The 25,221-nt window shown below is 35.3% G+C and overlaps 1 protein-coding gene across 10 annotated transcripts in view; it reads right to left on the reverse strand.

Annotated features, from left to right (window-relative positions):
• The window catches only part of NEK1 (NIMA related kinase 1), a 204,644-nt gene extending 179,689 nt beyond the window's left edge, over nucleotides 1–24,955 (reverse strand). For 5 of the 10 annotated variants that reach the window (XM_008000243.3, XM_008000241.3, XM_037993745.2 and 2 more), the window contains exons 1-8: nucleotides 24,355–24,955; nucleotides 15,145–15,309; nucleotides 14,633–14,729; nucleotides 11,709–11,806; nucleotides 3,910–3,993; nucleotides 2,586–2,653; nucleotides 1,791–1,877; nucleotides 567–621 (exon numbers count right to left, since the gene is read on the reverse strand). In XM_008000243.3, the coding sequence (XP_007998434.3) occupies nucleotides 567–621; nucleotides 1,791–1,877; nucleotides 2,586–2,653; nucleotides 3,910–3,993; nucleotides 11,709–11,806; nucleotides 14,633–14,729; nucleotides 15,145–15,261 (606 nt within the window). In that variant the 5' untranslated portion in view covers nucleotides 15,262–15,309; nucleotides 24,355–24,955. The remainder of the gene's footprint in view (nucleotides 1–566; nucleotides 622–1,790; nucleotides 1,878–2,585; nucleotides 2,654–3,909; nucleotides 3,994–11,708; nucleotides 11,807–14,632; nucleotides 14,730–15,144; nucleotides 15,310–24,354) is intronic. The other 5 variants (XM_073017718.1, XM_073017717.1, XM_073017715.1 and 2 more) reach the window with 3 other exon arrangements.
• Between the last annotated feature and the right edge of the window lie 266 nt (nucleotides 24,956–25,221).

Raw genomic sequence — 25,221 nt, forward strand, 5'->3', positions numbered from 1 at the left:
TAATCACTTTTCATTTCAAAAAACTGCTTTATTAAGATTAAACCTACTTAGGACAACAACTCTCCCCCTTTTTAGTGTGCTACATGTTATTAAAAAAAAGTCTCAAAAGTAAAAATTTTAAATACTCTGAATTAATGATTACTTAAATTGGTAAAAGTCATCAATGAGTATATTGAATGAAATTCTTTAAATTAGTTCAATTCCAAATCAGTCTGGGTGTTTTGAAAGAATTCACTAAAATGAAACTAGTAAAATTTGTTAAGCTAGAATATCAACTTTATACTAAATTTAACATTAAGAAAACAGCAAAATTCATTTTTGTCATTAGAAATAATTTTCTGGAAAACAGCATGAAATATTATAAAATAGCAAATATACTAGATACGCATATATATTAAGGGAAAATCAATTTATACTTCAGAAAAAATGAGAAATGTAAAAACGGACATAGAGGAGAATTTCTAGGATGAGGGTTACCTGAAAGATAACAGAACTTAAAATATAATAAAAACATTATAGCCGCTTTTTAACATAACTTTAAAAATATTTCAGAAACTTCTACTTACAGCATGTTTAAGTGTACACAGCTCATAAAGGACACACCCCAGAGCCCAAATGTCACTAGAGAAGATAAAAATGAGAAATTTCCTCTAAGTATCAGAATGTACTTTAAAATTTTTTGATTTAAAGGAAACATAAACAGCATAAAAGTGTTTTGGAAAAATATGTGCTCCAGAAAAAATTTCCTTTAAAACTAAAAATTTCAACCATAACCAAATGACAAAAGTAGCTCTCTCAGATTGGAAAAAGAAAATGGTTGCCCCAACAATTACTTTGAAGCTTCATTAAAGAAATTTAATATTTAAAAGAACAATATCAAAAAAATTCATGTAAATTCTATTTATTTTTATTTCATAAAACTCAAACTTTTTTCAATTATTTGTAAAATACCATGATTTAAAAATTATAAAACAAAATATTAATTTAATGGACATTAAAAATTTATTAAGAAATTTGCCACAGCCGTGAACCCGGGAGGCGGAGCTTGCAGTGAGCCGAGATCGCGCCACTGCACTCCAGCCTGGGCGACAGAGCGAGACTCCGTCTCAAAAAAAAAAAAAAAAAAAAAAAAGAAATTTGCCACAGCTACTGACCAATGTTATCTTGGTTGGGATTTTCCAATTAGAGAGAGAAAATAAAGGGTAGCTGGAATTTAATGGTAGAATTGCTCTTTCTACCCACATATTATATAGTCCGCTAGCCAGACTACACTGCTGTGATTAGAAATATGGGCTTGGGAGCCAGACACCTAGTTTGGATGCTGATTCCACCACTTATTTGACTCAAGGATTTCAAAGACGTTACTTTGCCTCTCTCTGCATTTGGTTTCCTTATAAGAAGAGGAGGAATGATTAATACCTACATCTCCCAAACTCAATGTGAAGACTAAGAGAATACATAGAACTCAAAACACTACCTGGCTTAGAGTGTGTTCAAGAAATACTAGCAATAATTCAATAAGAAGTGACTATCACGAAGAAAAAGACCAAAGAAAGCACTCTACTTTCAGTTATAACATAAATAATAAGGTGATTCTTTCTGTGGTTCTTCCAGCAAGATAATCAAATAGCTTTTTTACAATTCCCCTCACCATATATTAACAACATTTTATAGATACATATATGTTTACATGTATTACTGATATTAGAATAGTATTCTAAAGGTTAATAAACATGACAACAAAAAGATTGAAAGGAAATACATCATGCAATGAGTATCATTTTAAATACCTTTTATTATTGTAAGGTTTGTTTTCACAGATTTCAGGTGACAAGTAGTATGGGGTCCCTATGCAAGTTCGAGCCAGCTCTACAGTACTAGAAGAAAAAAAAAAATTATTGGAGAAGTTTAAGACACAGTCATGTGCCACATTAACGTTGCTTTTGGTCTACAACAGATCACCTATATGATGCTGGTGTCATAAGATTATAATGAAGCTGAAAAATTCCTATAACCTAGTGACATGGTGACTGACATACATTGTAGAACAATTACTTTATTTTTTAATAAATTTAGTATAGCCTAAGTGTACAGTGTTTATAAACTCTACCGTAGCATACAGAAATGTGCTATGTCTTCACATTCACTCACCACTCACTCACTCACAGAAAGCAACTTCCAGTCCAGCAAACTCCATTCATGGTAAGTGTCCTATAAAGGAATATCATGTTTTATCTTTTATATTTTATCTTTTCTATGTTTAAATATATACCATTGTGTTACAATTTCTTACAGTATTCAGTACAGACCATGCTGTACAGGTTTGTAGCCTAGAAACAATAGGCTATACCATACAGCCTGCCTGTGTAGTACACTTTATCATCTAGGTTTGTGTAAGTACACTCTACAATATTCACACACTGACAAAATCACCTAATGATGCCTTTCTCAGAACATGTCCCAATAAAGCAACATCCCAGTAAACAACATACTTAAAGATACTATAAATTATCACATATACATCATCATGGATTGAAAGTTCGCTGAAAACATTATATCAAAACAAAGTTTAAAATTCATGTTACCTATTAAGAACTCTAGCAATTCCAAAATCTCCAAGTTGTACCGTTCCATCTTTAGTTAAAAATATGTTCTGTAAAAGACAGGAAAAAAATTCTTAGAAATATTGTTACAGTCCAGTTCTGAGTCAACATTTTCCTAAAATTTAAAATCCAGTTTAAAAAATTATGCTAGAGAAACTGGATATTCACATACAAAAGAATAAATGAAGTCCCCTACCTCAAATCATACACAAAAATTAATTCAAAATGGAGTCTAGATCTAAATATCAAAACTAAAATACAAAACTCCTAGAGAAAAACATAGGAATAAATCTTCATGCTGTTGGGCTAGGGAATCGTTTCTTAGATATGACATCAAAAAGCAGAAGCAAAAAAAGTAAAAGGATAGATTGGACTATCAAAATTTAAAACTTTTGTGCATCAAAGGACACCATCAAGAAAACAGACAATCCATAAAATGGGAGAAAATTTTTACAGATCATATATTTGAGAAAAAACTTTTATCAAGAAAAGGACTTGCATAACTCAACAATGACAACAAAAAGACAGTCTGATTTAGAAACAGGCAAAAGGGGCCAGGCACAGTGGCTCACACTTGTAATCCTAGCACTTTGGGAGGTTGAGGCAGGCAGATCACTTGAGGTCAGGAGTTCAAGATCAGCCTGGCCAACATGGTGAAACCCCATCTCTACTAAAACTACAAAAAATTGCCAGGCATGGTGGCAGGTGCCTGAAATCCCAGCTACTCGTGGGGCTGAGGCAGGAGAATCACTTGGACAGGAGGTGGAGGTTGTGGTGAGCCTGAAATCACACTGCTGCACTCCAGCCTGGGCAAAAGAGCAAGACTCCGTCTCAAAAACGATAGATAGATAGACAGATAGATAGATAGATAGATAGATAGATAGATAGATAGATCAAGATAGATAAATACATACATACATACATAGGCAGGCAAAAGGCACATACTTCATAATATCCATTTATATAAACCGTCTAGAATAGGCCAATCCACACAGACAGAAAGTAGAGTAGGGGTTACCAGAGTCTAGGTGGAGGGGAATGGGAACTCACTGCTAATAGGTATGAGGTTCTTTTTGGAGTTATAAAAAATGTTCTGTAAGTTTTAGAGACTGGGAAGGAAAGTAATTTTTAGAGTATGGGAAGCAGGCAGGAGATCTAATACAGATGCAGATGAACAGGATAAGAGTGAAGAGACAAGACAAATAATTTGACGCATACTAAATCAGGTTCAAAAATTTTTGGCCCAAGACAATGAAGGTTCCGTGTCTTTATCCATTTAGAAGTTATCAGTGTCAGAATAACATACCTGAGATTTAATGTCTCGATGAAGAATTTTTCTATCATGTACATGTTTCAGGGCCAAACATATCTGTACAAACCAGTCCAAAATCTAGGAAGAAAAATCAGATCTGTCATTTCTTTTAAAACTTACAATTCACAGTAGCCTCTCCCTGACCATTAAAAGAATTCAAGAATATTTAGGGATGAGAGGAACTAAATCCTTAAAAAAATATTTTAGGTTACAATTTATTTTAACTCTGCAGGCACTGACATTAAATGATATTCAAGTCAACACAAGTTCTCCACATACTAAATCCAAAATATAAGAGATGCTACTGGGTCATCTCTTATAAATCAAAACAAATGTGGAAAGTACCTTTATGAGTGAAAATGGAAATAATTTATATTTTATAATGTTAAGACAAACAGGAGATTCTTCTTTGTTTTTAATACATCTTCTTTCTATAACACCCCTCCCTCCCCTTTCTTTAGGGACAGGGTCTTGCTCTATCACCCAGGCTGGAGTGCAGTCATGTTATCATAGCTCACTTCAGCCTCAAACTCCTGGGTTTAAATTATCCTCCAGCCTCAGCCTCCAAGTGGCTAGGACTACAGGTGCATGCCCCCACAGGCAGCTAGTTTTTCATTTTTGTTTTTTTTATAGAGACAGGGTCCTGCTATGTTGCCCAGGCTAGTGGTCTTGAACTGCTGGCCTCAGGAGTTCCTGAGGATTCAAGTGTTCCTCCTGCCTTGACCTCTCAAAGTACTGCGATTACAGGTATAAGCCACTGAATCTGACCTCTATGATGCTTTTTAAAAATATAAATAAAAATCACAAAAGGAAAAAAATCAAGCCAGAAATTTGGAAGACATCTCTGACTTTTTTCTCTTCCCACATTTATTATAACATAAACACTCTTTTCTGGAGATGGCCACTTGGAAATAAAAAGGCTTAATTTCTATCTCATTGTTAACATCAAAATAATTCCAAGTACACGGCATTTTTAAACTAAAAAAAAAAAAAAATACCATAAAATAACAAAAGGAAACATAAGTTAATTATCTGTAATAACTGACTAAAGCAGGACTTTCAAAATATGACATAAAATGCTTAAGTCATAAGACAAAGACTGATAAAGTGGACTACATACAATTTAAAACAACTGTAGAGCAAAATGCACACAATCAAGTTTAATAATAATTTGAGAAAATACCTGCAACATAAATGATAGATTGCTAGTTCTCTAAGATGCAAAAGTTATTCAAATCACTGAGAAAAGTACTGGCAGGCAAAATAAGAAGTGGACAAAAGACTGGAGAGGCAAATGACAGGTGGAAAAAATGGTCAAAAAACACATATGTAAGGTACTAAACTCCCTGCCAAATTAAAAAAAAAAAATTAAGATACCATATTATCTTGCTTAAAATGAAATAATACATACTGTTGGTCAGAACGTTGGGAAATAAGCTTTTTCTCACAGGTGTTTGTGAAAAGGTTAATTATAATCATTTGTCAAAATATGTGAAAATTTTAAATTCACACACCATTTGAAACAGCAATTTCAATTTCAAATTTATCCTACAAATATTATCAGAAATATAAAACGACGTATATAAGATGTTTACTATAGCACTGTTAGCCAGAACCCAAAAATATAAACAATCTGAATGTTCAAGGGGCCTGATTAAGTATATTGTATTATCACTATACCAGAAATTCTATGCAGTCACTGACAAGAATGAAGCACTTCTGTGTATACTGTTTACATACTATTAAGTGAGAAAAGGAAGTTCCAAAACAGTATGCATAGTATAACTCTATTTAAAAAAAAATGCTTATATTTCATACCTGAACTCTATTTAATTGTGTGTGTGCACTGAGGAAGGAAAGAAGGAATAAAGGAAGGAAGCATCAAAGGATAACTGCCAATCAGTTAACAGTGTTTACCTCAGGGAAGTGGATTTGCAGAAGAGGGAATGAAAGGTAACATGTTTACTTTTTACTTTACCTGTTGGCAGCATTTTTCTTTTTTAAAAAACTATTTTCTTTTTTTTTTAACTCTTACTTCTGTTCTATAGATATTTAATGAAGATTACACAGATTGTTAAGGTACTTTCTATACTCATGTAAGGCATTTTAAGTATAGAGATCAAAAACAGTTCTCTAAGGAGTCCGTACAGTGGTAAGGAGTATACTCACAAATAACTATAATAATTGCATAAGTTTTTTAACAGAGATAGATACAATAAGACAGCAATTAATTCATCAAGGGAGAGGTAAGGAAAAAGAAAGTGAAAATTATGTTGAGTATTACTGATAAAATGGAGTTTACCAGTAGAAATGGAACACATCTTAGAAATCACTCATGTCTCATTTCACAGTGTTCTTCTATTACTAAATTTCCCATACTTGTACTTCTTAATTTGACAAAAAATTTATTCAGTACCAAAAATGTACCAGATATGTGCAGGAACTAGCAAAAAAAAGTTAATGAAAGAGCTCAGAGACCAGAGGTCAGCAAATGTATTCTGTAAATGGCCAGACAGTAAATATTTTAGGCTTTGCAGGCCAGATGGTTTCTGTCTCAACTCAACTCTTCCACTATAGCACAAAAGCAACCACAGATTACAAGTAAACAATTAAGTTTAGCTGTGTTCTAATAAAACTTTATTTACAAACAGAGAGAGGGGGCCAAATTTGGTTCACAGGCCATTTTTTATTGATCCATATCAAAGACTACAGAGGGAGATGGGTAAGTAAACCAGTAATTAAAGGTAGGTAATGCGCTGAGTTGAAGAAGCATAGAGGAGAGCCAATGTAGCCTGGAGGTGATAAAATAAAGCTGGACAGAGGAGGTGATTCCTGAGCTCAGTTTTTGATGGAATATATAAGCAAAGCAGAGAAGGAAGGCACAGTTTATAAAATATAAATGTTACATTTTCATTCCCGTTGTCTACCCTAGCTCAGACTCCTGCTACATTAGGGTTCGACTACATGGGGCAGGACTTGGAGGAGAGGGAAGCCCTTTAAAATTGTAACCCTGCTTCTAATCTGTGCTTTTTATTTCATTGTACACATTACTTCTATATTAATATTTACAAAATATTGTTTCAAAAATGGGATTCTCTTGTTCAGAAGACTTTTAAATTCAAATGCTATGTTGTATTATACCAAGCACCATACAGTAATTATAATTGTCTGAATTACAGTTGTATGTTATTTTGCATTAGTGCAGACTGCCTTATAGCACCAAGCACTACTATAATCCATCTTCTCTGCTCCAAAACTGAGATTTCTATGTGTAATAAGATGTATTAGAATTTTCCCAAAGTATGCTCAGTTTTGATAGGTTGATTCATTAATTTTTTAAAGGCATGAGAAGCTTTTATTGCCAAACATTATATTAATGGAAAAACTTTAACTTGGCTTCTCTATTAGAATAGTAAACTGATCTTGGAGCTCCTAACCAGAAGAAAGAAACCTTACCATCTACTGTCTGTGTAATTTGCTCAAAGAGTAGGTATTTCATGTCTACCAGAATAATTTTCTCTGCTTTATACGGATTTTAGCATTTGATTATGTTTTTTGAACAAAGGTTCCTCACTGTGAAGATCCTTATAATTTTATTTCCTTCATCTATATTTCACAGTATTTTGTCACTTTGATTAAGTAACCAAAGAATGTTACCTGTTTGTTAGAAAAAGAAAAATTTCAGATACTTCTCACTATAACTATTAGCTCAACACTGCTATAAGACATGCCTGGGAAGACTTGCCAAATCTAAAAAGATGCTCAGCCTTTCCTAGGTTAAGCCTGTATAGGTAAAATACTATTAATATTTCACAAAATGCATGCTTTATGAGAAGGCCCTGGAAATTTGTCAATAACTTCGCTCTCCATTTTTATCCTCAAGAAAAACATTCATCAAGCCCTTATCAAATCTCTGTACTCTACCCCAACAGAGCATTTTATTCTATTATTGGTTACTATAATAAACTAACCACAGTCTTTCAGTCTCATTATCAGTAAGACTTTGCTGCTTGATGCTTGCCAGAAAGCTCCTGAAAAGGACTACACTAGGAATGCTGAACTACTGGCACTTCAGAAAATAGACTCTTGGGTACAAGTTTCTGACCTAACATTGCTTAAATGATCAAGGAACTTATCAATAAACTGAGTCACAATTTCTTTAAGACTTTTTTAGTCCTTGAGCTGACAAACATCATGAACGCTAACTGCTTGACCCCAGATCAAGAATAAGAATTACTAGGAAAGAAAAAATGAATTAAATAAAATTTAATTGTGATTATTTGTTTGGAATATGATTGGTATAATGTTCAAAATTTAATGAATAAATGAGGAAGCCCTTTTTTTTCTTAAGCTATGTCTAATTCTCAATTTAGATTATGCTTTTATAAACTTAAAATGATACTTGATCTTAATAATCTACTCAGAAATCAGAAGCAAATAGTTTTATGTATTTTTACTTTTCAGGACAGCATTGTAATTTTCATGGGTTCAATAAGAATCTATACTCCTTTTGGTCAGAATGTAATTGGACAAATCAATTGTGCAACCAAGGCCACACCTGGAGGACCTGATTTGAGATGATTTTCATGTAATCAGTTATGACAAACCTACTACTAAGAAATATATGTGGAACCAGGCTGGGCACAGTGGCTCATGCCTGTAATCCCAACACTTTGGGAGGCCGAGGCAGGCAGATCGTGAGGTCAAGAGATAGAGACCATCCTGGCTAACATGGTGAAACCCCGTCTCTACTAAAAAACCAAAAAAATTAGCTGGGCGTGGTGGCGGGGGCCTGTAGTCAAAGCTATTCGGGAGGCCGAGGCAGGAAAATGGCATGAACCTGGGAGGTGGAGCTTGCAGTGAGCCAAGATTGCGCCACTGCACTCCAGCCTGGGCAACAGAGCAAGACTCGTCTCAAAAAAAGAAAAAGAAACGTGTGGAACCAATACTTACACAGCGCTGCCAGGAAACTGTCCTGTTATCTGACTTACAGGATTCCTGAGTCATAAGTGGTAAAGTCACTTCCTAACAACCAGGGACCTTGGCATATTTGGAGACTCTCAAAAAGAAAAAAATTCACCCCAATTTATAGGTACTACAGATGAAATTTGGTAGAGAATGTATTGGGCTCAGTTTCCTGACGTTAGGGTAGAAAAACAAATAGAGTTTTAAAAAATCCAATCCAAGATTCCTTATGAAAACTTATAGACAGAAATCAATTCTGTAACCTTAGTAGTTGTTTGATAATATAAGGCTCTAGGTTTTCAGACTAAACTCGAGTTCTTTGTTTAATTAACATTCTTGCTGCACCTAAATATTTGGACCAATCCTAATGAGGCCAGACTTTATTTTGATCAAGAATATATTCTGAAAATTATTTATGGTCACATGTGGGGAGACTATAAAAAAAACTCATCCGAAACTTGCAAATAAGACAAAAATACTGGTACATCTTTAAAATATCTACGTAGAGACTGTCTAACGGAATGTACTTAGTTCATCTCATTATTTTCTATTAATGAAGTCATAGACTTAGGTTGCTTCTTAACCTGACTAGATTTTTGTCCAGTAAAGATGCAAACAAGGAAGTACCACTGAGAGAGTGGCTTGAGTAGTTGGAGAATCATCTGTTTCACAGGTCTTCTTGTTCCCCACTTACATTCTAGAAATGGATAAAATCATCTCAAACTGATGCTAAGCTGCAGTCTAATGGGGCTCTAAGCTTTCCGGTTTCAAAGCCCAGAAAGTAGTTTAAATGACCTCTTCTTATTTTAAATAGGCTAAAATAAATAGCATCCTTATTTGTGCTAACAAAACTTGCTATTCAGAGGGGGAGAAAAAACGCTATTAACTTAAAAGAATGGCTTGCCAAATGTTTGTCATTTATGATGAATAACTTCACTGAGGGATGAACTACACAGATCTCCATAATAATTTCCAGGAAGAAAAGATACACACACACACATGCAAACACACACACAGACACACACACATATATACACACACCCCATTATGTACTAAGAGTACTTATGAAAGAGTAGAATCAAATCTATAGAATATCAATGTGCTTTATAAGGGAATATCATTTAATAGCAAACATTTTAAAGTTCAATAGGGATAAATGAATGAAAATAAGGACAATGAAACATATCTGACAAAGTTCTAATAAAAACAGCACTGTATATACTAACATACATTACGATCTGACCTTCACCACATGTATAGTAGGTACCTCCCTATTAACAAATGAGAAAATAATCTCAGAATTTGTTAACAGAACAATTACCAACTTGATAAGTAGAGCAAGGACTCAAACCCATGTCTGCGCCTGGCCAGAAATGGCACAGTGGCTCATGCCTATAATCCCAGCACTTTGAGAGGCGAAGGTAGGAAGATTGCTTGAAGCCAGGAGTTTGAGAACAGTCTGGGCAATACAGCAAGACCCCATCTCTACAAAATAAATAAATAAATAATAATAATAAAATAAATTAAAAAAAAATTAGACAGGCACAGTGCCACGTTCCCGTAGCACCAGCTACTCGGGTGGGCGAGGTGGGAGAATTGCTTGTGTTTAGGAGTAAAAGGCAGCAATGAGCTGTGATGGTGCCACTGCACTCCAGCTCAGGTGACAGAACGAGAGCTTATCTTAAAAATAATAATATCCCATTACTGAATGTATGTGTCTTAATGTATATATGTACATATGTTAAGTATGGAAAAGAAAGTCTGGAAGAATACACCAAACTAAAAGCAGTAGTAATCTCAGGAACGAAAGGGGGGAGAAAGAAGACTTTCTATTTCTGTATACTTCAATACTTTTAGAATTTAATTGTGAGAAAAGAAAATGTTATAAACTTTAGAGTGAGAGATGGGTTCAAACACAGACTATGTGATTTGGGGCAAGTCACTTAACTTTTCTTGGATTCCTTATAAATTGAAAAAACTTATCCAAATTAGAAGAGATAACAAATACAACACTGCTAGTACAGTGCTCCCCCTAGTCCCCTATGTAAAAGCAGGCAATTAAAATTAAGAACTGGTGATAATAAGAAATGTGATAGGAATTTAGAGAAGGAAAAGATCACAGATTAAAGTAGTTATAGAAAATTCAAAGAAGCTGGGACTTGAACTGGGCTTAAAAAAAGGTAGAGTATTAATAACAGGAAGTTTGGGGAAAAGGCTTACCAAAATAAATGAAATAATAAGAACAAATACACAGGGAGGAAAACGAGATGTACAAACATGTGGCCCAGTGCCTGATACAAAGTATATGCTTAATAAATATCTGTTAAAGTAAATGAAAAGAGGTACAGGTTAGGAAATACAAAAAAATAAGGCTGCTTAGGTAGAAAAGGGCCATACTTTAGAGATTCTGGAAATCAAAAGAGAGATTAGATTTAATGCAGTTGCCAATGCAAGGCTTCTAGAGCTGGAGTTACCTGGCAAAGCCACATTTTAGGAATATATGGTCTGGCAGCAGTAAGCCAGACTGACAGGATATAGACTAATTAGTCAGTTATAATGAATAATTAAGGCATATACATAGACACATGTTATATATAACATACATCACAGAGATAACAATACATCATTACAGACTGTAGATGAGATGGGCAGCTGAACAAAGGTGGCAGCTAATTAGAGGGAAAGAATTTTAAAATATTGGTATGATACCAAACTGCCCTAGTAATTATGATTAGCATTTATAGTTAAAAACGAATACACAAATAAATAAACACATTTTGAACTACTTCTCAATAGAGTAAGAGTCAATTTCCTACATGCAAACTTACCTGATCCTCTTGAAACAAAACGCCTTTCTGAGCATTTATTCGCTTAAACAGATCCCCTCCCTCACAGTAATCCATCACTATGTAGAGAGAACCATTTTCTACAAAATACAAACATTACAGTCCACTTTTAAAAACATATATTAAAAGCATGGCTAAATTAGAGGTACTTAAAGGCTTATTAAAGAGATCTGCTAAACAAAGAACAGGACCATACTCAAAAGAATTAGGGCACAAAGTCAAGGCATACTGGTCACAAAGATTATATAATGACTTGGGTTAACAGAAAACTCCATCATTAATGATTTCTGTTAAAAATACACCATTTTATTGAATAGTGCTATTCACATTGACCTAAACATCTCTGAATACATAAAAAAATGCAGATATACTTGATTTCATTCAATACATATGATTTCTTAAATGTCACATATAAAATCATGTTCTTCCACCAATATATCATATCAGAGATGGTTTATCTTTGTTTTCCAACTGGCCACTAATTATCTGCTTTGTTTTATCCACTTTAATCACTTACTTATTAAACAAATACAATAATAAATGTTGTGATAAACTCTAAGGATTCAATAGTGTATAGGACATAATAGGACACAGTTTCCACCCTCTTGGAGCTTTCTTTAATTTTATGCACTTTTTAAATAATTGTATATGATTTGTGAACAAACATGAAAATAGGCACTGCCCTATCCACCTTTATGTCTCAGTCCACAGAGAAAGGGACTTCTATGTTTCTTCCTATGGATAGAAAGGACTAGAAGAACACTTCTTTTAATTTAGGCTTTTTTTTTTTTTTTTTTTTTTTTTTTTTTCAGAAAAAGGGTCTCACTATTTTGCCCATGCTGACCTTGAGCTCCTGGGCTCAAGTGAACCTCTCGCCTCAGCCTCCCTAACAGCTGGGACTACAAGCCCATGCTACTGTGTCCAGCTTAGAAGAACACTTCAATCATCCTTTCCATGCCTTACTTCTCAAGTAAGAAAGAGTGGCCAATATCACTTTTAACATTTTCTGAATCACTACATAGCACTGAGACTATCACAACTCAAAGAACAGTTTTCCTAGTTCTCACTTCTTTTACTGTCTGTGTTATGGCCTTATTTCCAGTAGTAATTTTTTTTTTTTCTTTTGAGACAGGGTCCAGGCTAGAGTGCAATGGCACAATCGTGGCTAACTGTAGCCTTGACCTCCCGGGCTCTAACAATCCTCCCACCTTAGCCTCTAGAGTAGCTGTAACCACAGGCATGCACCACCACACCTGGCTAATTTTTAAAATTTTTGTTCAGATGGGGTCTCCCTATGTTTCCCAGGCTGGTCTCAAATTCCTGGGCTCAAGAGATCCTTCCACCTCAACCTCCCAAAATTGTTGAAATTACAGTTGTGAGGACTGCACCCAGCCTCTAAAAGTATTTATTTCTCATACTCTGTGGTGACATTTTTCATTTTTGTTACTCGTGGTGCACATATCTTCTTTTGATTTACTGTTTGTAATGTGCCACTGGGATAAGAATCTATACGATAAAGCTAATTAAGAATCTGAATGATTTTCTATGGTTGACCTGGAAAGATCATCCAAATATACATGTGAGAAATTACAATGTGAAAAAAACTCCTGAAAACTGTATAATTCACTATTTATAAAACATATATATAGATGCTATAATGTATGTAGCATAAGAAAAAGCAAAAAATTACATATAGTATGCTATCATTTATGTTTGTCATGAGCATGTATTCTTCTAAAACTAAGAGAAATAATAAAGCCTTATTTTTAAAATATGCCACCCCTTTTGAATCATACAGATGTTTCTATGTGAAGCAGTCAATACAAATTCAAAATATCTGCTGGAATATTTGCTCAAAACCTTTTAACTTGAAACATTAAAATTTTGTTAACAACAATGAAAAAAAGAAACTAAAAGATAGATACCAGGAGAAAGATAAGAGAAAATTCAAGGTCCTCAAAAGGAAGAGTTGGTTAATATTGTACTTTTTCACATGAAATATAAATCTTCATTTCACTGCCAGCATAAAAAATACAGTACCTTATGACATAATGTATCAATTGAATCACATTTTTATAAAAGTAGAACATACTTTTATAGTAGACACTGAGTTCATCTGGGAACATAGTAACTTTAGCTCTAATTCAGACTCTGAAACTGGTATGTAATATGTCCCCGAGTCATTTCAATTATCTTCTACTTTCAACCTAGATTATCTGTTTTTTAGTTTATAGAAATTTATAATAATGAGAATATTTGGATAGGACTTCAATAAACCACTTTGACCTGCCTTTAGAGAAGCTTTGACTTATCTTAATACCTGCATTATTAAATATAATACATATAGTTCCAAAACAGTACTATAGCTATAATATTTTAAGAACTTGAGAAAACTTTCACTATTGTAATAGTGAGGTATAGAGGAACATACTGAGTGAGAATACTTTGTAAAGATCAGAACATTTTCTCAGTGGCAGTGGTGGCAGCACTTACAGGAAGTTCAGTTCTAAAATACGTAAATTACTGTTCTTGCTCTGTCCAAATTCTTGCACTTACTGCATTGCTTCTTTTAAAGAAATCACTAGTAACAGCTAGTATTAAATTATACAGGCATAGTTGGGAGGCTGAGGCACGAGAATCAGTTGAACTTGGGAGGCAGAGGTTGAAGTAAGCTGAGATCATGCCCCTAAACTCCAGCCTGGGCCACCGAGCAAGACTCTGTCTCAATTAAAACATAAAATAAAATAAATTATGCAGGCATGATATCAGTATTGTCACTGAATCAAGCTGATATTCACATGCGTATGTTTTTAAGCGAAAATGATATCTTTTTCCTAAGAATGTATTCACAAAAAGATTTATTAATGTCTTAGGATTTTTTAACTCTCTCACATAATTTATCTGACCTTCAAATGATTCTCTATACTGGACAATATTTGGATGCTTCATGTTTGCCAATACTGCGACTTCTCTCCTTGATTCTTCTCTTTCTTTACTGGACATCTTAAATGGGAGGAAAAAAGAAAATAGTAAATGAAACCATTAATAAACAACCTAAAAGTCCATCAATAGGCGGGTGGTTAAAATATAATAGTATTAATACAGTTCAATCAACAAAATACAGCAAGAAGTTAAAAAGAATGAGTTGAATCTGAAAGTAGAAACATTTTAAGATGTCCAAACTAGACTAGGTTACAGAACAGCAAGTACATTTTTCTAAACACATAAACATAAGCACATATCATAGAAAAAATCTGAAAGAATATATATAGGCTATTCTGATATTAGTGGGAATAAAGGAATCTTTTGCTTTTGGTTATCAATTACCCTTTTTTTTTTTTTTTAAAGAAAATCTCTAGCAATGAGCTCTAATGTAACCAAACTATTACTCATGAAACCAAACTAAAAATATACTTACTCTTGAGATGTTAATTTCCTTGATAACATACTGTCTGCCATCTTCTGTAGATTTAACAAGAATGGCTTTTCCAAATGAACCTTCTCCAATCTTCTGTAGTCTAACATACTTCTCCATGATTCTTTTTCTAAGGCATCTTTACAGATATGCTAGACATTTAAAAAACTAACAAAAAAGATAAAGCATTTATAACATGAGACATAAAACATTATAACAATTTCAATGTTTAATTCAAAATCTAATTCTTTAGTGATTTGCTAACATTTAAAAAAAGGATATTTAATATATTTACTAAAAGTTACACTTTATATACTGTACTAGTACAACCTAATTACATCTAAAAAGAAAAAAGAAAAAACAAATGGTGATATTTCAACTTTATAAGAAGGCTTTGGAAAGCCAAATACTGCATATACTTAATGTATAGAGAGAAAGGCAAACTTACATGAATTAATTAGTAGCATTACTTTATTTTCTCCAAAATGAATGAAAGCCTAACAATACACTATTTCTTGAAGTTGTTTAACCAATCCCCTTTTATTCAACATTCATTTAAAATGTTTGCTATTATAGAACAATTTCAGATAGTTTTTGTACACATATTTTATTGTGTTTATGGTAAGGATTTCCTTAGGATAAATTCTGCATTCAAAGTATATGCCCATGTTACAGTATGGCTTTCAAACATATTAAGTGTCTTAACAGAAATGTCTACTAATATATATTCAGCCAGTAATGCCTGCTACTAGGTACCCTTATTAACACTGGTTATTACTATTTTTTGTATTCAGGGAGATGTTTACTGTAACGTCATTTATAATAACAAAACACTGATTACTATTTATTAAAATCTTTGAGCAGCAATAACGGGTAATAGTTAAAGAACACTAAAACTTTTAGAGTCAGAGAGCTTAGGTTTAAATCTTAGCTTTATCACTTTTCGTTATGTAAACTTATATAAGTTACTTATCTTTATGTGCTCAGTTTGGTCATACGTAAAATGTGAATAACCATAGTACATATTTACAGAACTGGTAGAAGAATTAGTTAATTTAAGAATGTACTGAAAACAGCACTTGGCACATGTGAGTACTGTGTCACTATTTGTTATTGTTGTTACTCCTTACATCTAATGGGGAAAACGGTGTTTCATTTTTAATTTCTTTTGCTTACCAGTAAATTTGAAAAACTCTTCCACATTTATTGAACATTTTTTTCTTTTTCTTTTTTTTTCTTTCTTTTTTTTAAGACAGAGTCTTACTCTGTCACCCAGGCTGGAGTGCAGTGGCATCATCTCGGCTCACTGCAACCTCTGCCTTGCAGGTTCCAGTGATTCTAGGATTACAGGTGTGTGCCACCACATCCAGCTAATTTTTGTATTTTTAGTAGAGACAGGGTTTCGCCATGTTGGCCAGGCTGGTCTTGAACTCCTGACTTGATCTGCCCACCTTGGCCTCCCAAAGTGCTGGGATTAGAGGTGTGAGCCACAATGCCTGGCCACATTTATTGAACATTTCTATTTTCTTCTCTTTTGAACTATTTATCCATGTTCTTTAATCATTTTATATTGGGTTAGTCTTTAATTTGTAAAAACTCCTTATGTGATGAAGCTCTTATCTGTCATAAATGATTTTCCCTTATATCCTATTTGCCTTTGGTTAAATATAAGATATTATTTTGATATAAACAAATGTATTAATCTTTTCTTTATATTTCTACTTTCAGTATCATACTTAGGCCCTTACCGCACCAAAATAATCAACTAAGGTCATTAGTATCTTTAGGAATAGTAATTTAAAGAGAGTGGTAGTTTCAGGAGAAGCCAGAATACAATAAGCTAGGTAGTGAAAGCTGAAAACAGTGTGAGAAAGAATCATTTGTGTGTGGTACAATAACGTGTACCACCTACTGGCAATATCACCCTTATCGTAGACATACATGAATTTACTATGCTAATCTGAAACTAATAAACATTTAATTCACCTAGCTCGCTCTTTTTAATTTCCATTCATAGCAGGCTTCCAATGTGTGATTCCTTTCTAGGAGAAAATAAGCTTGTCGTGAAACTCTTTTTAAATTTCTGTGGCAGTTTACCATATTTCTCATTGTAAATTTTAAAATCCCATGTTCTCATCTCATCCATCAATGCTAAATTTGTTTTTATTTTGCCTCTAAAAAATGATCCAATCTCCTTAAATGACAAACATCATATTCTGTGCCTGCAAGACCAGACCACAGGCCGGAACTCAGCCGGTGGTAGCACTGATGAGATAATTATGCCTCACGAAATTTTGTGAGAAAGAGCCTTTCCCTACCTTAGAAAACAAGAATGCCTTTAGCAATTTTAAGAGAAACAAGAAAAAAAATACTATTATAGCATTTTAGCATCAGTGAGTTAAAGAATAGTTGTTCCAAATATATTTTCAAGTCCGAGTTGTGTTAACTGGCACAATATAATGGCTCTCTGGGCACCAGCCACAATTTAATGATTTCTCCAGAACATGAATGTTTAATATATTACATTACTATGCTACTTAGAAAAAAAACAAGATAAACTCATCTTAGTAATCTAAATTTCATAAATTAAATTAAATAATAGCCATATAATGAGATTATTTCACAACCACCATTATTCTGTGACTTTTTGCCAAGAGAGGGAAAACAAAATTAGTCAATTTGGCCATTCCTTAAAATTTAGTTGCCAATTCCTTTCTAGGGACCACACTAATAAGATGGAAGCTCCAAAAGTCCCTAGTGTTGCATTCTACTGCCAACAACATTATTGAACATTGTGGTTCTAACGCTATGGAGAAGACCTACCGACCCTGTTAGTGAAGAAAGATGACTCTAATTGCCATCAAATATGTCAAATGCAGGCACTTTTCTGAACAACAAAAGACTTGTGGTAGATGACTTTCAGGAAAACAGACAAACTCTCCTTTCTTTGTAATATCAGTGTACATTAAAGGAAGTAAAAGGGAAAGCATGAAAAAATAGATTACTTTCAGCATCTTACAATATATTTAACTGAGCTACTTCCTAGTTGTAAGACTTCTCAACTGAATTATAATTCCATAAAATTTTTCATACCAAATGAAATAGAAGACAGTAACACATTGTACTATAGCCTTACACAAAATCATAACTTATAACTGAAGGAACATAAGAATCCTGTTGACTTCAGTATTGTAACAAACTCGTATTAATGTTTGCCTTTTCCACCACTCAGTTTCCAACATCAAATTAAAACCACAATACCAACTTTACCCACTCTATAGTGTTAAGGTCTCTAATAATTACATCAATTCAATCTCTATAATACATATCTGATCTTGAAGATAAGCAAAAAGGAAAAAATCAGAGATTTTTTTGACATTTGAGCTTTCCAAAGAGTTATGTCATATAATAAAGCAATGAATTCAGAATCAAGAGACAAGACTAGCTACATAATCAAAAACTAACCATCTGCCTTTTTGTGGACTTCAGTTTATCTAGAAACACGAAAGATTTAAATGTAAGGCCATTTTATAGACCTTGCCAACTCGACTAGTCTATGACTCAAGGAGAAGAAAATTAAAAAGTCAGAAAATAGGAAATGTCAACACTGTTTAGAATTGTACTCTTCGCCTCAAACAGTAAGAGTGATGGGGAAAGCCATTCCATCAAAAAAATTAAAAGAAGTCTTACTAATTTCTTTAGCCTAATTCTTTAAAAAGTAAAAATAAATAAACTGCAATCTACAGTTAAGCACACTAGATTGACCATACATATCTACCTCTACTACTTCTCCGAACCTAACGAACATGACTTTAAAGGAATTACCAAAAAGGCAGAACAGAAGAGAAGGCAACAGCAATACAGTTCTGGAAACTGGCAAACACAAAAGAACACGCAGCAACTGACTTAGGAGGCTAGAGAAAAGCTGTACCTTAAGCCAGCAGCGGGAAATAATTCAGAAACAAGTCAATTCCTACCACAAACTAGCTCACTAATTGGAAGTACTGGGGCGTCTAAGAGTGAGGATAATATTAGGACTCAAACAGGATAGTTAAGAGCTTGTGTAAAAAGTGTCAGACAGTTGGCCTCCTCTACCTCTCCCAGTCAGATAAGTACTCCTCTCCCATCTTGAAAGAAGACCACGGATATCTCTAGATTGGGTATACCAGGCACAACTAAGAATGCAAATACCATCTATGATCTAGGAGATTAAGTGAAAGTCTACATAATAAACAGTGAGACTCTCTTTCAACCAAGATGGTGTCCTTAGTATCAGATCACTCCACCTTCAAAAACAATTTAAAACTTGAATAAAATATATAAAGAAACAGCAATGCATTGAGGGGCTATAATCACTGAAAGGTGGGAACATACTAGTGGGTTCTACATTCATCTCATCCTTTTCCCTGAAGAGAGTCTCCAAACTGTGCTACAGTGCAATGGAGCTCAAGTATAAAGCAGCAGTCTTGCTGAGGAGAGAAAGCAGTCAGAGTTCAGGGCTACCAAAATCCTGGAGAAGACGAGAAAGAATAGAAGGAGTCCAAAAATCTACAGTAAGTTCTGCTCCTGTTTTTCTGTTCTTAAGTTGTGCATACATGGAGGAGGACTTAAACAGTCTCATCCTAACAAAGCCTAAAAGCAACCATGGATAAAATCAAAGTTATTCATTAATACTTCATCAGACTGCCAAAACAAAACTAACAATTTTTACAAGATACATGTTTCAGAGCCTCTAAGACTTTTCATTCACAATGTCTAGTATCTCATCAAAAAATAATGATGCACATTTATTAAAAAAAAAAACAGACATAGACTCGCAAATGACTTAAATATGAAGTTACCAATAGAGGACTTGAAAGTAACCATGATTAATTAATATGTCTAAGAAAATAAGATAAAAAGATGGATAAAACAGGTTTTTTTAAAAGATGGAGAATTTCTACAAAGAATTAAAATTTATTTAATTTTTAATTTTTTATTTTTTTTGAGACGGAGTCTCGCACTGTCGTCCAGGCTGGAGTGCAGGGGTGTGTTCTCTGCTCACTGCAAGCTCCGCCTCCCGGGTTCACGCCATTCTCCTGCCTCAGCCTCCTGAGTAGCTGGGACTTCAGGCGCCCGTCACCACACCTGGCTAATTTTTTTGTATTTTTGGTAGAGACCAGGTTTCCCTGTGTTAGCCAGGATGGTCACGATCTTCTGACCTCGTGATCCGCCCGCCTCAGCCTCTCAAAGCGCTGGGATGACAGACGTGAGCCACCACGCCCAGCCTTAAAATTTATTTTTAAAAAGCGGACATTCTAAAACCAAAATATAAAATATCTGAAATTAACAACTCATTCATGGATTTATGGCAGACAGGACACAGCAGAAGGCAGGATTAGTAACCTATAAAATGAACCAACAGAAAATACTCAACAAAAAAACTGACAGAAAAATATTAAAAAACAACACCACACCGGGATGGCGGGGGTGGTGGTGGAGAAAGAAATATATAGGAAGACTCAATATCATAAAGATTTTCATTCCTAATCTCTATAGTTAATGCTGTCCTAATAAAAACATAAGCTTTGGGGCTTTCCCATGTGGGGAAAAAAAAGTTAATTTATTTCCTCATTTTACACCAACCTAAATTGTAGATGCTAAAATACTGAAATGTAAGAAATAAAAGCATAATAGTAATAAAATAAAACATGGGAGAATGACTTCTCTCTTAAGAGTGGGTAGCTTAAGCACAACACAAAATCAAAAAGCTTTGAGGGATTAGTACGACTAGACCAATATTTTAGCTATTACAAAGATATCACTTTTCTAACAAAAAGCTTGTACATATTTATATGACCAAAAAACACAACAATCCAACAGAAAAGTGGACAAAGAATACGAAGTTAAATGTTAACACCAAGAATGAATACAAATTATGTTAAAATGTGCCACGATACCAAATCTCCTGTAAAACGATATACAATTTTGGGTGGGCATGGTGGCTCATGTTTGTAATCCCAGCACTTTGGGAGGCTGAGGGAGGTGGATCTCCTGAGGTCAGGAGTTTGATGTCAGGCTGGCCAACATGGTGAGATCACCATCTCTACCAAGAATACAAAAAATTAGCTGGGCGTGATGGCACGTGCCTGCAGTCCCAGCTACACGGGAGGCTGAGACAGGAGACAGGAGAATCGCTTGAACCTGGGAGGCAGAGGTTGCAGTGAGCTGAGATCAGGCCACTGCACTCCAGCCTGGGCAACAGAGCGAGACTCCCTCTCAAAAAAAAAAAAAAAAGAAGAAGAAGAAGAATTTTAAAGTACAAGGGGTAAGTTTTATGTTATGTATATTTAACCACAATTTTTTTTTTTTTTAAAGTACAAGAGACAGCATGTTTCATCAATTAGAATGGCAAAATTCACAGTTGATTATTGTACCATACTGTGGGGGAATAGAAAGAGACAATATGGTGGGAGTATAAATTGGTACAAGCACTAAGGAAAATAATTTGGCAATATCTACCAAAATTACAAGGGTACAGAAACTTTGATCTGGTGATTCAATTTCTAGGAATTTACCCTATAAATATTTCCAAATGTAGGAAAACAAAGTATACACAAAGTTATCCTCTGCAGCACTGTTTCTAACAGGGCAAAATGTAACCATCCACAAACAGTCAACACAGCAACTTTTATACTGATATAATTTCTCAATACACTGTTAGATTTTTAGGGATCAGAATAATAAATATGGCATGCTATCATTTGTTTGGCAAGCATATATTTATGCTTACAGTTACTCATATATGTGTATAAATATATGTACACACATATATATATAGATATATATATCTATATATATACACACATGTACCCCTGGCTTGCATAAGTAATAACTATGGAGAGATACACAATAAACTAGTAATACTGCCTACAGAGAAGGCAACTGAGTAGTTGAGAAGATTTTTCAATCTTTTGTACTTTCTGAATTTTGAACCATACAAAGGTATTATCTATTCAAAACAATAAATATTAAAAACAATAATATCTGACAGAAATAGTAAGAATACTGGCTAAATAAATTTCTCCAATTAAAATCCTTCAACAATTCCCCATCTCCAAACTCCTCACTTTTGACATTCAAAGTTTTCCTATGGCATCATACTTCAAGTATATGAACTATGCCCCAGAAAAAAGTACCTCAGCCTCTAGTCAAATTAGACAGCTTTCCTCACATTTTACTAAGAATTTATTTTTATTTTTTATTTTTATTTTTTTTTGAGACAGAGTCTTGCTCTGTTGCTGAGGCTGGAGTGCAATGGTGCCATCTCGGCCTCCCAGGTTCAAGTGATTCTTCTGCCTCAGCCTCCCAAGTAGCTGGGATTACAGGAGTGTGACACCATACCCAGCTAATTTTTGTATTTTTAGTAGAGACTGGGTTTTGCCATATTGGTCAGGTTGGTCTCGCACTCGTAACCTCAAGTGATCCATCTGCCTCGGCCTCCCAAAATGCTGGGAGTACAAGTGTGAGCCACGGTGTCCGACCCAGAATTTTTTTTGTTTTTGAGAGAAGCCTCGCTACGTCACCCAGGCTGGAGTGCAGTGGCGCTATCTCGGCTCACTGCAACTCCTGCCTCCCGGGTTCAAGCAACTCTCCTGCCTTAGCCTCCCAAGTAGCTGGGATTACAGGCACGCGCCACCATGCAGGGCTAATTTTTTGTATTTTTGGTAGATATGGGGTTTCACCAGGTTGGCCAGGCTTGTCTCAAACTCCTGACCTAAAGTGATCCGCCCACTGTGGCCTCCCAAAGTGCTGGGATTACAGGCATGAGCCACCACACCCAGCCACTAAGAATTTCTTTAAAGCCACAAATAAGCAATTTTTGACATAATAAAATTTTGTGAGCCACACATAAAAAATTTTAGAGTATATGAATGGAAAAATTCAACTTCGATCCATCTGGAACACATACTTAGGTTAAGCATTAAGCGCTCATCAGGTGTTTCAGATTTTCTATAGACAGGCTGTCTTGAAGAGAAACACTGGTAAAGGCATGGCAACAGGTTTCAAGAAGTCTTTTGGAGCTGTCTGCAGCTACAAGCCATACATACATACAGTTCTATCTGAGCAATAAACACCATTTTGAATAGGGGGAGGGGGTCCATTTATCTTCTCAGGGAAAGAAGCTCTTTGTTTTCCTTTATTCGAAAAAGCAGAACGCAAAAATGGAATTTCTATTAGACTTTTTTCAAAATATTTTTTCTTCTCTGTAAGTCTACTCAGACAATATTCAACAGATTTAGTAGTGCAAACTACCAACAGGTAAATAAGGAATTTACATTTGTGAAAAGGAGTCATGTTCATGACTTAAGATTAGAAGGCAGGACATTAGACAGAGCAAAATTTACTTGGAATACAATGTCAATGTATTATTCACACGACCTCAAAAGAACTCCTTTTGTCAAGTCTGACAACCTTTATTAAATTCCTGACAGTGACTTTTACTGTGAAAAAACCTGTTTTCCCACAAAATAGGCTCCTTACATTTCACCTAGAACAATGGCAATTTTAAGTGAAACAGACCTGTAGAACCTCTAATACCAGACAAACCTAAACTAGAAACAAGGAGTTACTTCTCTCCAAATGTGGCTCCCGTCCATCAGCTCTACAACACTGCTGCATCGTAAGAAAAGGTCATTAACTTAGATTAGATGCTACTTTTAATCCTTCATAAACATTTCTAATGAAACTTACCAAGGCAATAAAAAATATTTCTGCTTCTTAAAGCAGATCTTAAAGAACAAAAAATAGGCCTGCATAAAAATTTATGAAAAACTCTTAAAGTAGTAGGACTATTAATGCCTTACATATGGAAACTGTGTCAAATCATGGAAACGGAAATCTAAGATTACAGGGTAACCAGCTAACTACCACTCATACTCGCTTCCTAACTGGACACAACATAAGCAATGTAAACGCTTGCTTACCCATACTAAGATTCCTATTATTTTAATCCCATTACCGCTGTAGTTTTTAAAAATACCGTAATGTCCAAGAATCGCTTTGGAATACAGTGTGTCTTAGAGAATTAACATTTAAATGAGATTAAGGTATTTTCCCTGCAAATACTTAAGGTATCTGTGTAATCTCAATATAAGCTGGTCTACACACATCTCATTTCCAGGATGATTTTTACCATTTTGCGTGTCATTGCTTCCCCCAAGTGGAACTCACCTCAGTGACACAGGACGTTAGTAGAAATAACGGTGATGACTAATAAGCGTCAGTCTAGGTGTGGCAGTCTTCCTATGGGGCTAATAAAGCAGAGGTACCATCCCGCATTTTGAAAATGACATCCTGAAAGAGAAACCAAGTCTGTCTAACCGCAGCAGCTCACAGTCCAGACTGAAAGGGGGCACTGAGACCCTCCACACCTGACACTCGCCTTCAGTTGACACCACGGGTTTGACTCCGTCCTGCCTCGGGCGACGCCCGTAAGACAGGTCGACACTACCCCGACGAAACAAACAAACTGGTTTCTGAGCCCCGTGGAAACGGCGGGGTGCAGCAGGGGGAGTGCCTCCGTCACCGCCTCTCCAACTTCACAGAGGTCGTTGCTAGTGGCCACGTCGGGGTGGGGACGGGCGGCATTCAGGACTGGGAAGCTACCTGACTGCCACGTGCTCCTGCCTCGCAACAGCGGCTCTAGATTCCGAGTTATGGGGACAACTGCTCGAGACGCCAGGGTAAGGACTCCGCAACCCACCGTCCCAAAACCCTAGAGCCAATGCAGACGAAGGGGGAGCGGCCGGCGCGTCACCGGCGCTGGCGTGTGACGTCAGCGCGCGGAAGGCGGCACGCAGCGGAGGCGGCTGGGAGGCAGCAGCGAGGCTGGGCTAGAACAGTGGGGTCGGGTAGGGTGCTGTGCGAAGGGACGCGCGGGGCGGGCTCTGCAGGCGGGAAGACAGAAAGGAGGAGACGTGAGAGACGAAAAGGATGGAGAGAGTGTAAAGCTGTTAAGAGTCATGCAGAGATGCGGGAGAGAACTCACTAGTTGAAACCAATTTGGAATATAAAGCACATAAAATTTTCCCACACCTA

Source organism: Chlorocebus sabaeus, chromosome 7 (genome assembly GCF_047675955.1).
Source record: "Chlorocebus sabaeus isolate Y175 chromosome 7, mChlSab1.0.hap1, whole genome shotgun sequence".
NCBI lineage: Eukaryota > Metazoa > Chordata > Mammalia > Primates > Cercopithecidae > Chlorocebus > Chlorocebus sabaeus.